This window comes from Bombina bombina, chromosome 11 (assembly GCF_027579735.1).
Source record: "Bombina bombina isolate aBomBom1 chromosome 11, aBomBom1.pri, whole genome shotgun sequence".
In the NCBI taxonomy this organism is placed as follows: Eukaryota; Metazoa; Chordata; class Amphibia; order Anura; family Bombinatoridae; genus Bombina; species Bombina bombina.
In genome coordinates this window covers 9,556,051-9,568,730 of record NC_069509.1, presented here as the reverse complement: position 1 = coordinate 9,568,730, position 12,680 = coordinate 9,556,051, and the positions used below count along the sequence as shown (strand labels likewise).

At 45.1% G+C, this 12,680-nt stretch overlaps 2 protein-coding genes across 2 annotated transcripts in view; one reads left to right on the top strand and one right to left on the bottom strand.

Annotated features, from left to right (window-relative positions):
* LOC128642011 (serine/arginine repetitive matrix protein 2) overlaps positions 1–12,097 on the top strand; it is a 132,224-nt gene extending 120,127 nt beyond the window's left edge. Inside the window, exons 12-15 of the mRNA XM_053694645.1 lie at positions 2,280–2,519; positions 5,186–5,284; positions 11,348–11,434; positions 11,634–12,097. Of these exons, the coding sequence (XP_053550620.1) occupies positions 2,280–2,519; positions 5,186–5,284; positions 11,348–11,434; positions 11,634–11,643 (436 nt within the window). The 3' untranslated portion in view covers positions 11,644–12,097. The remainder of the gene's footprint in view (positions 1–2,279; positions 2,520–5,185; positions 5,285–11,347; positions 11,435–11,633) is intronic.
* MMP25 (matrix metallopeptidase 25) overlaps positions 12,005–12,680 on the bottom strand; it is a 134,290-nt gene continuing 133,614 nt past the window's right edge. The window contains exon 10 of the mRNA XM_053694646.1: positions 12,005–12,606. Within this exon, the coding sequence (XP_053550621.1) occupies positions 12,335–12,606 (272 nt within the window). The 3' untranslated portion in view covers positions 12,005–12,334. The remainder of the gene's footprint in view (positions 12,607–12,680) is intronic.

Genomic DNA, 12,680 nt, shown 5'->3' with positions numbered 1-12,680 from the left:
TGCAACAATAGAATATTGCTGAATGAAAGTTCTATTCTAAATGGGAAATGAGATCCTGACACAAATACAGCAGTAATAGAATATTGCTGAATGAAAGTTCTATTCTAAATGGGAAATGAGATCCTGACACAAAAATACAGCAGTAATAGAATATTGCTGAATGAAAGTTCTACTCTAAATGGGAAATGAGATCCTGACACAAAAATACAGCAGTAATAGAATATTGCTGAATGAAAGTTCTATTCTAAATGGGAAATGAGATCCTGACACAAATACAGCAGTAATAGAATATTGCTGAATGAAAGTTCTATTCTAAATGGGAAATGAGATCCTGACACAAAAATACAGCAGTAATAGAATTTTGCTGAATGAAAGTATTAAAAAACAATTTTTTATTGCATCTCTGCAGCTACTTAGTAATGTTAAATGGTTTAATTTTTGATCACCAGTAAACTATAAATTGCTTAGACTCACAAAAGAGAAAAAGAATGTCTATATATAATTGAAATGTATAAATATCAAAGTTAAATTTGTTTTTTGTTATCCCTATGTTTTTAATGTCATCAACTAAGTATTGATTTTAATGGTGTAGGTATATTGTATAACCACTAGGAGGCGACCATAGGTCCCTGAGAGGTCAGTTTGGCGCCACTGAGATGGTATTTAAATGCAATGTAATGGTCACATTATTAGCATGATTAAGAGGTTAGTTCCTAAAAACTTTGCTTATTGTTCCAATAAAGTTTTCTAAAAGAATATAGTGCTGATGACTTATTGTATAAAAGGTTGTGAGCTAATGACAGACTGCTCTGTGGCATTAGATGGGTGGGCTGTTGAGATGGCAGGTTGTGAGCTAAAGACAGACTGCTGTGTGGCATCAGATGGGCCTGCTGGTTGGGCTGTTGAGATGGCAGGTTGTGAGTTAATGAGCAGGCTGCTGTGTGGCATTAGATGGGTGGGCTGTTGAGATGGCAGGTTGTGAGCTAATGACAGACTGCTCTGTGGCATTAGATGGGTGGGCTGTTGAGATGGCAGGTTGTGAGCTAATGACAAACTGCTCTGTGGCATTAGATGGGCCGGCTGGTTGGGTTGGTGAGATGGCAGGTTGTGAGCTAATGACAAACTGCTCTGTGGCATTAGATGGGCCGGCTGGTTGGGTTGGTGAGATGGCAGGTTGTGAGCTAATGACAGACTGCTCTGTGGCATTAGATGGGCCGGCTGGTTGGGTCGGTGAGATGGCAGGTTGTGAGCTAATGACAGACTGCTCTGTGGCATTAGATGGGCCGGCTGGTTGGGTTGGTGAGATGGCAGGTTGTGAGCTAATGACAGACTGCTCTGTGGCATTAGATGGGCCGGCTGGTTGGGTTGGTGAGATGGCAGGTTGTGAGCTAATGAGCAGGCTGCTGTGTGGTATTAGATGGGTTGGTTATGTTGGGTTGGTGAGATGGCAGGTTGTGAGTTAATGACGGACTGCTCTGTGGCATTAGATGGGCCGGCTGGTTGGGTTGGTGAGATGGCAGGTTGTGAGCTAATGAGCAGGCTGCTGTGTGGTATTAGATGGGTTGGTTATGTTGGGTTGGTGAGATGGCAGGTTGTGAGCTAATGAGCAGGCTGCTGTGTGGCATTAGATGGGCCGGCTGGTTGGGTTGGTGAGATGGCAGGTTGTGAGCTAATGAGCAGGCTGCTGTGTGGCATTAGATGGGCCGGCTGGTTGGGTTGGTGAGATGGCAGGTTGTGAGCTAATGACAGACTGCTCTGTGGCATTAGATGGGCCGGCTGGTTGAGTTGGTGAGATGGCAGGTTGTGAGCTAATGAGCAGGCTGCTGTGTGGTATTAGATGGGCCGGCTGGTTGAGTTGGTGAGATGGCAGGTTGTGAGTTAATGAGCAGGCTGCTGTGTGGTATTAGATGGGCCGGCTGGTTGAGTTGGTGAGATGGCAGGTTGTGAGTTAATGAGCAGGCTGCTGTGTGGTATTAGATGGGTTGGTTATGTTGGGTTGCCGAGATGGCAGGTTGTGAGCTAATGAGCAAGTTGTGGCATTAAATAGGCGGTCTGTTTGGTTTGTTGCAAGAGAGCAGATAGTGACACCATTGATGCAGATTCCTGTGTTGCATTGTATGGGCTGTCTGGTAAGAGGATTGTGACGCTAAGGACTCTGGTTCTTGTGTGACAGTGTGCGATCTGACTAGACTGTTGAGTGCTGGTTGTGATGCTAATGACACTTCTGTGTGGCATTAGCTGTGATTTTTGTAAAGCTGATCTCTCTCCCTTCCTATCAGGGAACTTGGGCCTTTGACAGCGGAGCCCCCCACAGTAGAAGTACCACAGGGAGAGACACGCAGGAGACGGAGCTCAAGCTCGTCATCTTCGTCATCCTCTTCCTCATCTGACTCATCCTCAAGCTCCTCCTCTGATTCTGACTCATCCAGCTCCTCCTCCTCATCCTCCTCGTCGTCCTCATCCTCTGCAAAATCGCATCACAAAGCCAGCAAGAAGTGCACATCACCTGCCCCCAGAAGGTAAGGAACCCTGGTATATGGGCAGATAGGGGTAACTATACCATTGTTTTGTTACGTTATAGTTATAATATAGGTTCTTGCTTCCTGATACACTGCTTGTCTGGGGTAATATGCAAGCCACTGGATTTGCCTGTATGTGATGTGACTCACTAAATCATAGTGCTGTGCTATTAATGATTATGCTGTACTATCTGCACTATGAGTGCCCTGCCCTGTGCGATGCCCTCTGTACCCTGATAGTGAGCGCACTGTGCCCTGTGTGATACCCTCTGTACCCTGATAGTGAGCGCACTGTGCCCTGTGTGATACCCTCTGTACCCTGATAGTGAGCGCACTGTGCCCTGTGTGATACGCTCTGTACCCTGATAGTGAGCGCACTGTGCCCTGTGTGATACCCTCTGTACCCTGATAGTGAGCGCACTGTGCCCTGTGTGATACCCTCTGTACCCTGATAGTGAGCGCACTGTGCCCTGTGTGATACCCTCTGTACCCTGATAGTGAGCGCACTGTGCCCTGTGCGATACGCTCTGTACCCTGATAGTGAGCGCACTGTGCCCTGTGTGATACCCTCTGTACCCTGATAGTGAGCGCACTGTGCCCTGTGTGATACCCTCTGTACCCTGATAGTGAGCGCACTGTGCCCTGTGTGATACCCTCTGTACCCTGATAGTGAGAGCACTGTGCCCTGTGTGATACGCTCTGTACCCTGATAGTGAGCGCACTGTGCCCTGTGCGATACGCTCTGTACCCTGATAGTGAGCGCACTGTGCCCTGTGTGATACCCTCTGTACCCTGATAGTGAGTGCACTGTGCCCTGTGTGATACCCTCTGTACCCTGATAGTGAGCGCGCACTGTGCCCTGTGTGATACCCTCTGTACCCTGATAGTGATCGCGCACTGTGCCCTGTGTGATACCCTCTGTACCCTGATAGTGAGCGCGCACTGTGCCCTGTGCGATACCCTCTGTACCCTGATAGTGAGTGCAGTGTGCCCTGTGCGACACCCTCTGTACCCGGATAGCGAGCTCGCACTCTGCCCTGTGCAACACCCTCTGTACCCGGATAGCGAGCTCGCACTCTGCCCTGTGCGACACCCTCTGTACCCGGATAGCGAGCTCGCACTCTGCCCTGTGCGATACCCTCTGTACCCTGATAGTGAGCGCACTGTGCCCTGTGCGATACCCTCTGTACCTAGATAGCGAGCTTGCACTCTGCCCTGTGCGATACCCTCTGTACCTAGATAGCGAGTTTGCACTCTGCCCTGTGCGATACCCTCTGTACCTAGATAGCGAGCTCGCACTCTGCCCTGTGCGACACCCTCTGTACCTGGATAGCGAGCTCGCACTCTGCCCTGTGCGACACCCTCTGTACCCTGATAGTGAGTGCACTGTGCCCTGTGCGGTACACTCTGTACCTGGATAGCGAGCTCACACTCTGCCCTGTGCGACACCCTTTGTACCCTGATAGTGAGCGCACTGTGCCCTGTGCGACACCCTCTGTACCTGGATAGCGAGCTCGCACTCTGCCCTGTGCGACACCCTTTGTACCCTGATAGTGAGCGCACTGTGCCCTGTGCAATACCCTCTGTACCTGGATAGCGAGCTCGCACTCTGCCCTGTGCGACACCCTCTGTACCTGGATAGCGAGCTCGCACTCTACCCTGTGCGACACCCTCTGTACCCTGATAGTGAGCGCACTGTGCCCTGTGCGGTACACTCTGTACCTGGATAGCGAGCTCACACTCTGCCCTGTTTGATACCCTCTGTACCCTGATAGTGAGCGCACTGTGCCCTGTGCGGTACACTCTGTACCTGGATAGCGAGCTCGCACTCTGCCCTGTGCGACACCCTTTGTACCCTGATAGTGAGCGCACTGTGCCCTGTGCGACACCCTCTGTACCTGGATAGCGAGCTCGCACTCTGCCCTGTGCGACACCCTCTGTACCTGGATAGCGAGCTCGCACTCTGCCCTGTGCGACACCCTTTGTACCCTGATAGTGAGCGCACTGTGCCCTGTGCAATACCCTCTGTACCTGGATAGCGAGCTCGCACTCTGCCCTGTGCGACACCCTTTGTACCCTGATAGTGAGCGCACTCTGCCCTGTGCGACACCCTTTGTACCCTGATAGTGAGCGCACTCTGCCCTGTGCGACACCCTTTGTACCCTGATAGTGAGCGCACTCTGCCCTGTGCGACACCCTCTGTACCCGGATAGCGAGCTCGCACTCTGCCCTGTGCGACACCCTCTGTACCCTGATAGTGAGCGCACTGTGCCCTGTGCAATACCCTCTGTACCTGGATAGCGAGCTCGCACTCTGCCCTGTGCGACACCCTTTGTACCCTGATAGTGAGCGCACTCTGCCCTGTGCGACACCCTTTGTACCCTGATAGTGAGCGCACTCTGCCCTGTGCGACACCCTTTGTACCCTGATAGTGAGCGCACTCTGCCCTGTGCGACACCCTCTGTACCCGGATAGCGAGCTCGCTCTCTGTAGTGTAGGGTAATAGCTCAGTATCGGTGCTTTTATACTAGGGTGTATTGTATACAGATGCTCATGGTCTTGTGTAAGTACCTTTCATTACTTGGATTAGATGTTGCTACTTGTGACTAGTACCACTGTAATGTGCAGTATCATCTGCTGAGCCTTCTGTGTCTTCTCTCTCGCAGCCCTCGGAAGCCCATAGACTCCCTGAGAGATTCTCGCTCCCTCAGTTACTCTCCTGCTGAGAGACGTCGCGCCTCCTCCCCTCCTCCAACCCACAGGAGGTAGGTTATCTTTTGTCATGTTTTTGTTCCATGCCTCCCCACTTGTATCACACCACTTAGAGAATGTATGGGGTTTCTTTCATGTAATTAGCAAGAGTCCATGCGCTAGTGACGTATGGGATATACATTCCTACCAGGAGGGGCAAAGTTTCCCAAACCTCAAAATGCCTATAAATACACCCCTCACCACACCCACAAATCAGTTTTACAAACTTTGCCTCCTATGGAGGTGGTGAAGTAAGTTTGTGCTAGATTCTACGTTGATATGCGCTCCGCAGCAGGTTGGAGCCCGGTTTTCCTCTCAGAGTGCAGTGAATGTCAGAGGGATGTGAAGAGTATTGCCTGTTTGAATTCAATGATCTCCTTCTACTGGGTCTATTTCATAGGTTCTCTGTTATCGGTCGTAGAGATTCATCTCTTACCTCCCTTTTCAGATCGACGATATACTCTTATATATATATACCATTTCCTTTGTAGAAAGCCAAACCAGTACTGAAACGAAAATCAGCAAACATGTAGATGAGTGTCCTGGGGTAAGTAAGTCTTATTTTCTGTGACACTCTAAGCTATGGTTGGGCACTTTGTTTATAAAGTTCTAAATATATGTGTTCAAACATTTATTTGCCTTGACTCAGAATGTTCAACATTCCTTATTTTCAGACAGTCAGTTTCATATTTGGGATAATGCATTTGAATCAATCATTTTTCTTACCTTAAAAATTTGACTTTTTCCCTGTGGGCTGTTAGGCTCGCGGGGGCTGAAAATGCCTCATTTTATTGCGTCATTCTTGGCGCGGACTTTTTTGGCGCAAAAAAATCTTTTCTGTTTCCGGCGTCATACGTGTCGCCGGAAGTTGCGTCATTTGACGTTCTTTTGCGCCAAAAATGTCGGTGTTCCGGATGTGGCGTCATTTTTGGCGCCAAAAGCATTTAGGCGCCAAATAATGTGGGCGTCTTTTTTGGCGCTAAAAAAATATGGGCGTCTCTTTTGTCTCCACATTATTTAAGTCTCATTTTTCATTGCTTCTGGTTGCTAGAAGCTTGTTCTTTGGCATTTTTTCCCATTCCTGAAACTGTCATTTAAGGAATTTGATCAATTTTGCTTTATATGTTGTTTTTTCTCTTACATATTGCAAGATGTCTCACGTTGCATCTGAGTCAGAAGATACTTCAGGAAAATCGCTGTCTGGTGCTGGAACTACCAAAGCTAAGTGTATCTGCTGTAAACTTTTGGTAGCTGTTCCTCCAGCTGTTGTTTGTATTAATTGTCATGACAAACTTGTTAATGCAGATAATATTTCCTTTAGTAAAGTACCATTACCTGTTGCAGTTCCAACAACATCTAATGTTCAGAGTGTTCCTGATAACATAAGAGATTTTGTTTCTGAATCCATCAAGAAGGCTATGTCTGTTATTCCTCCTAGTAAACACAAAAAATCTTTTAAAACTTCTCTTTATCCAGATGAATTTTTAAATGAACATCATCATTCTGATTCTAATGATTCTTCTGGTTCAGAGGATTCTGTCTCAGAGGTTGATGCTGATAAATCTTCATATTTATTTAAAATGGAATTTATTCGTTCTTTACTTAAAGAAGTACTAATTGCTTTAGAAATAGAGGATTCTGGTCCTCTTGATACTAATTCTAAACGTTTAGATAAGGTATTTAAATCTCCTGTGGTTATTCCAGAAGTTTTTCCTGTTCCTGGTGCTATTTCTGAAGTAATTTCCAGAGAATGGAATAATTTGGGTAATTCATTTACTCCTTCTAAACGTTTTAAGCAATTATATCCTGTGCCGTCCGACAGATTAGAGTTTTGGGACAAAATCCCTAAAGTTGATGGGGCTATCTCTACCCTTGCTAAACGTACTACTATTCCTACGGCAGATGGTACTTCCTTTAAGGATCCTTTAGATAGGAAAATTGAATCCTTTCTAAGAAAAGCTTATCTATGTTCAGGTAATCTTCTTAGACCTGCTATATCATTGGCTGATGTTGCTGCAGCTTCAACTTTTTGGTTGGAAACTTTAGCGCAACAAGTAACAGATCATGATTCTCATAATATTATTATTCTTCTTCAACATGCTAATAATTTTATCTGTGATGCCATTTTTGATATTATCAGAGTTGATGTCAGGTTTATGTCTCTAGCTATTTTAGCTAGAAGAGCTTTATGGCTTAAATCTTGGAATGCTGATATGTCTTCTAAATCGACTCTACTTTCCCTTTCTTTCCAGGGTAATAAATTATTTGGTTCTCAGTTGGATTCTATTATCTCAACTGTTACTGGTGGGAAAGGAACTTTTTTACCACAGGATAAAAAATCTAAAGGTAAAAACAAGGCTAATAATCGTTTTCGTTCCTTTCGTTTCAACAAAGAACAAAAGCCTGATCCTTCATCCTCAGGAGCAGTTTCAGTTTGGAAACCATCTCCAGTCTGGAATAAATCCAAGCCTTCTAGAAAAGCAAAGCCAGCTTCTAAGTCCACATGAAGGTGCGGCCCTCATTCCAGCTCAGCTGGTAGGGGGCAGATTACGTTTTTTCAAAGAAATTTGGATCAATTCTGTTCACAATCTTTGGATTCAGAACATTGTTTCAGAAGGGTACAGAATTGGTTTCAAGATAAGACCTCCTGCAAAGAGATGTTTTCTTTCCCGTGTCCCAGTAAACCCAGTGAAAGCTCAAGCATTTCTGAAATGTGTTTCAGATCTAGAGTTGGCTGGAGTAATTATGCCAGTTCCAGTTCTGGAACAGGGGCTGGGGGTTTTATTTGAATCTCTTCATTGTACCAAAGAAGAAGTCCTTCAGACCAGTTCTGGATCTAAAAATATTGAATCGTTATGTAAGGATACCAACATTCAAAATGGTAACTGTAAGGACTATCTTGCCTTTTGTTCAGCAAGGGCATTATATGTCTACAATAGATTTACAGGATGCATATCTGCATATTCCGATTCATCCAGCTCACTATCAGTTCCTGAGATTCTCTTTTCTGGACAAGCATTACCAGTTTGTGGCTCTGCCGTTTGGCCTAGCTACAGCTCCAAGAATTTTTACAAAGGTTCTCTGTGCCCTTCTGTCTGTAATCAGAGAACAGGGTATTGTGGTATTTCTTTATTTGGACGATATCTTGGTACTTGCTCAGTCTTCACATTTAGCAGAATCTCATACGAATCGAATTGTGTTGTTTCTTCAAGATCATGGTTGGAGGATCAATTCACTAAAAAGTTAATTGATTCCTCAGACAAGGGTAACCTTTTTGGGTTTCCAGATAGATTCAGTGTCCATGACTCTCTTTGACAGACAAGAGACGTCTAAAATTGATTTCAGCCTGTCGAAACCTTCAGTCACAATCATTCCCTTCGGTAGCCTTATGCATGGAAATTCTAGGTCTTATGACTGCTGCATCGGACGCGATCCCCTTTGCTCGTTTTCACATGCGACCTCTTCAGCTCTGTATGCTGAACCAATGGTGCAAGGATTACACAAAGATATCTCAATTAATATCTTTAAAACCGTTTGTACGACATTCTCTGACGTGGTGGACAGATCACCATCGTTTAATTCAGGGGGCTTCTTTTGTTCTTCCGACCTGGACTATAATCTCAACAGATGCAAGTCTTACAGGTTGGGGAGCTGTGTGAGGATCTCTGACGGCACAGGGAGTTTGGGAATCTCAGGAGGTGAGATTACCGATCAATATTTTGGAACTCCGTGCAATTTTCAGAGCTCTTCAGTTTTGGCCTCTTCTGAAGAGAGAGTCGTTCATTTGTTTTCAGACAGACAATGTCACAACTGTGGCATACATCAATCATCAAGGAGGGACTCACAGTCCTCTGGCTATGAAAGAAGTATCTCGAATTCTGGTTTGGGCGGAATCCAGCTCCTGTCTAATCTCTGCGGTTCATATCCCAGGTATAGACAATTGGGAAGTGGATTATCTCAGTCGCCAAACGTTGCATCCGGGCGAATGGTCTCTTCACCCAGAGGTATTTCTTCAGATTGTTCAAATGTGGGAACTCCCAGAAATAGATCTGATGGCTTCTCATCTAAACAAGAAACTTCCCAGGTATCTGTCCAGATCCCGGGATCCTCAGGCGGAGGCAGTGGATGCATTATCACTTCCTTGGAAGTATCATCCTGCCTATATCTTTCCGCCTCTAGTTCTTCTTCCAAGAGTAATCTCCAAGATTCTGAAGGAATGCTTGTTTGTTCTGCTGGTAGCTCCAGCATGGCCTCACAGGTTTTGGTATGCGGATCTTGTCCGGATGGCCTCTTGCCAGCCGTGGACTCTTCCGTTAAGACCAGACCTTCTGTCGCAAGGTCCTTTCTTCCATCAGGATCTCAAATCCTTAAATTTAAAGGTATGGAGATTGAACGCTTGATTCTTGGTCAAAGAGGTTTCTCTGACTCTGTGATTAATACTATGTTACAGGCTCGTAAATCTGTATCTAGAGAGATATATTATAGAGTCTGGAAGACTTATATTTCTTGGTGTCTTTCTCATCATTTTTCCTGGCATTCTTTTAGAATACCGAGAATATTACAGTTTCTTCAGGATGGTTTAGATAAAGGTTTGTCCGCAAGTTCCTTGAAAGGACAAATCTCTGCTCTTTCTGTTCTTTTTCACAGAAAGATTGCTAATCTTCCTGATATTCATTGTTTTGTACAAGCTTTGGTTCGTATAAAACCTATCATTAAGTCAATTTCTCCTCCTTGGAGTTTGAATTTGGGTCTGGGGGCTCTTCAAGCTCCTCCTTTTGAACCCATGCATTCATTGGACATTAAATTACTTTCTTGGAAAGTTTTGTTCCTTTTGGCCATCTCTTCTGCCAGAAGAGTCTCTGAATTATCTGCTCTTTCTTGTGAGTCTCCTTTTCTGATTTTTCATCAGGATAAGGCGGTGTTGCGAACTTCTTTTGAATTTTTACCTAAGGTTGTGAATTCCAACAACATTAGTAGAGAAATTGTGGTTCCTTCATTGTGTCCTAATCCTAAGAATTCTAAGGAGAAATCGTTGCATTCTTTGGATGTTGTTAGAGCTTTGAAATATTATGTTGAAGCTACTAAGTCTTTCCGAAAGACTTCTAGTCTATTTGTCATCTTTTCCGGTTCTATAAAAGGTCAGAAAGCTTCTGCCATTTCTTTGGCATCTTGGTTGAAATCTTTAATTCATCATGCTTATGTCGAGTCGGGTAAAACTCCGCCTCAAAGGATTACAGCTCATTCTACTAGGTCAGTTTCAACTTCCTGGGCGTTTAGGAATGAGGCTTCGGTTGATCAGATTTGCAAAGCAGCAACTTGGTCCTCTTTGCATACTTTTACTAAATTCTACCATTTTTATGTGTTTTCTTCTTCTGAAGCAGTTTTTGGTAGAAAAGTACTTCAGGCAGCGTTTTCAGTTTGAATCTTCTGCTTATGTTTTTCATTAAACTTTATTTTGGGTGTGGATTATTTTCAGCAGGAATTGGCTGTCTTTATTTTATCCCTCCCTCTCTAGTGACTCTTGCGTGGAAAGATCCACATCTTGGGTAATCATTATCCCATACGTCACTAGCTCATGGACTCTTGCTAATTACATGAAAGAAAACATAATTTATGTAAGAACTTACCTGATAAATTAATTTATTTCATATTAGCAGAGTCCATGAGGCCCACCCTTTTTATGGTGGTTATAATTTTTTTTGTATAAAGCACAATTATTCCAATTCCTTATTTTTTATGCTTTCGCACTTTTTTCTTATCACCCCACTTCTTGGCTATTCGTTAAACTGAATTGTGGGTGTGGTGAGGGGTGTATTTATAGGCATTTTGAGGTTTGGGAAACTTTGCCCCTCCTGGTAGGAATGTATATCCCATACGTCACTAGCTCATGGACTCTTGCTAATATGAAAGAAATGAATTTATCAGGTAAGTTCTTACATAAATTATGTTTTTTCCCTTCTGTCAGACACAAAACCTTGAGTTTTTATTCCTCTCCCCCTTTTTCTGCTGACCTGCACCCATCTTTTTCCTTGACTAGTTGTATATGCATGGTCACTAAACTGTCGTCTTTATTTTAGAGAGAGGGATTCTGGGAGAAGCAGGGACTCTCCTGACAGAAAACGCAGACGAGATTCACCCAAGTCCAGATACAGGCGATCATCCAGGTATATTGAGTGTCTGCGCCTGCCGTGGGGGGTGCTGCTGTCTGGGCGCGCCTGCCGTGGGGGGTGCTGCTGTCTGGGCGCGCCTGCCGTGGGGGGTGCCGTGGTGCTGGCTGTATCTCTGTAGGAGCAAAAGTAAATTAATGCACACACATTGCTGCTTTTCAGTATGCACTAACCAGACACCTCTTTGTTTTCCCAGATCTCCGTGATACCACCCTCCCTGCCATTCAGAATGTGATCCTTCCCTTATGCTTCATCTCGCCTTGGCGGCTGTTGGACTTGTTTGTTTTTGGGCGCAGCCTACAAGGAATGCACTTGTATTATTTTGAGGACTCTTCCAGTTTCTGGTTTCTAGGATCTGAGGCAGCTGAACTGACTGACTGAGGCGCACCTGTTCTGTTTGTCTCTCTCTGCGCGCACTACACTGCTGCCGACTAACACTCTGCTTGCCAGAGCTGTTGTAATGTGAATCTGCGCCCCTTTACCTGCGGATGTCATTGCCCATTGATGCCCCTCCCTCCCATCATTCAGCAGGAACAATTTCATAAGAAGTGAATTTAAAAGTGAAACTTCTTGGGTTTTTTGTGTTTTATTTTTTTTGTTTTTGTAATCTGTACAGCAAAAAAAAAAATCTTTCTGTCAATAAAAGATCGGGCAAACCCACGTGGCTGGTCGGATGATGTTGGATTGTAGCAATATAGACTGTTGGGCTTTGTCATTTCTTCTGTTTCCCATCGCTCTGCCTTCAGTTGCATCACTTGCTCGTACCCCTGTGTGTTACTGGGGGAAAAGGGCCCCAGACCCCACATGCATTGCTTATACTCTTATTCCATAAGGGAGCTACATGAGCACGGTATCTTGCCTGCGGCACCTGCATCTACTGTCCCACAATGTCCAACATCAGCTGAGACGCCAAAGAATGTGCAGAAGAAGGTGGAGAATGAGCCACTTGCTCAAAGCTGCGTCATTTTGTGTTGCTGAATTTTCTACATTACATTTACAAATGCAGTCCCTTTGCCCTCGTCCCTCCGGGGCATAAGTGGGCGTATTGGGGCTTTCCATTGGGCAGTACATCCAGTTGAGCGCTGTGCTGCGAGGATATCCTGGCTCTGCGTCAAAACTACCTTTTCTAAACTTCCAGTACTGCGATGCCTTGAAGAAATAGGTGGTGTCTGTGGAAAAGAGGAGAGAGGTTACATTTGCTGTGTCTGCGTTGCCATATTCTGGGCTGATGTCGGTTAAGTGT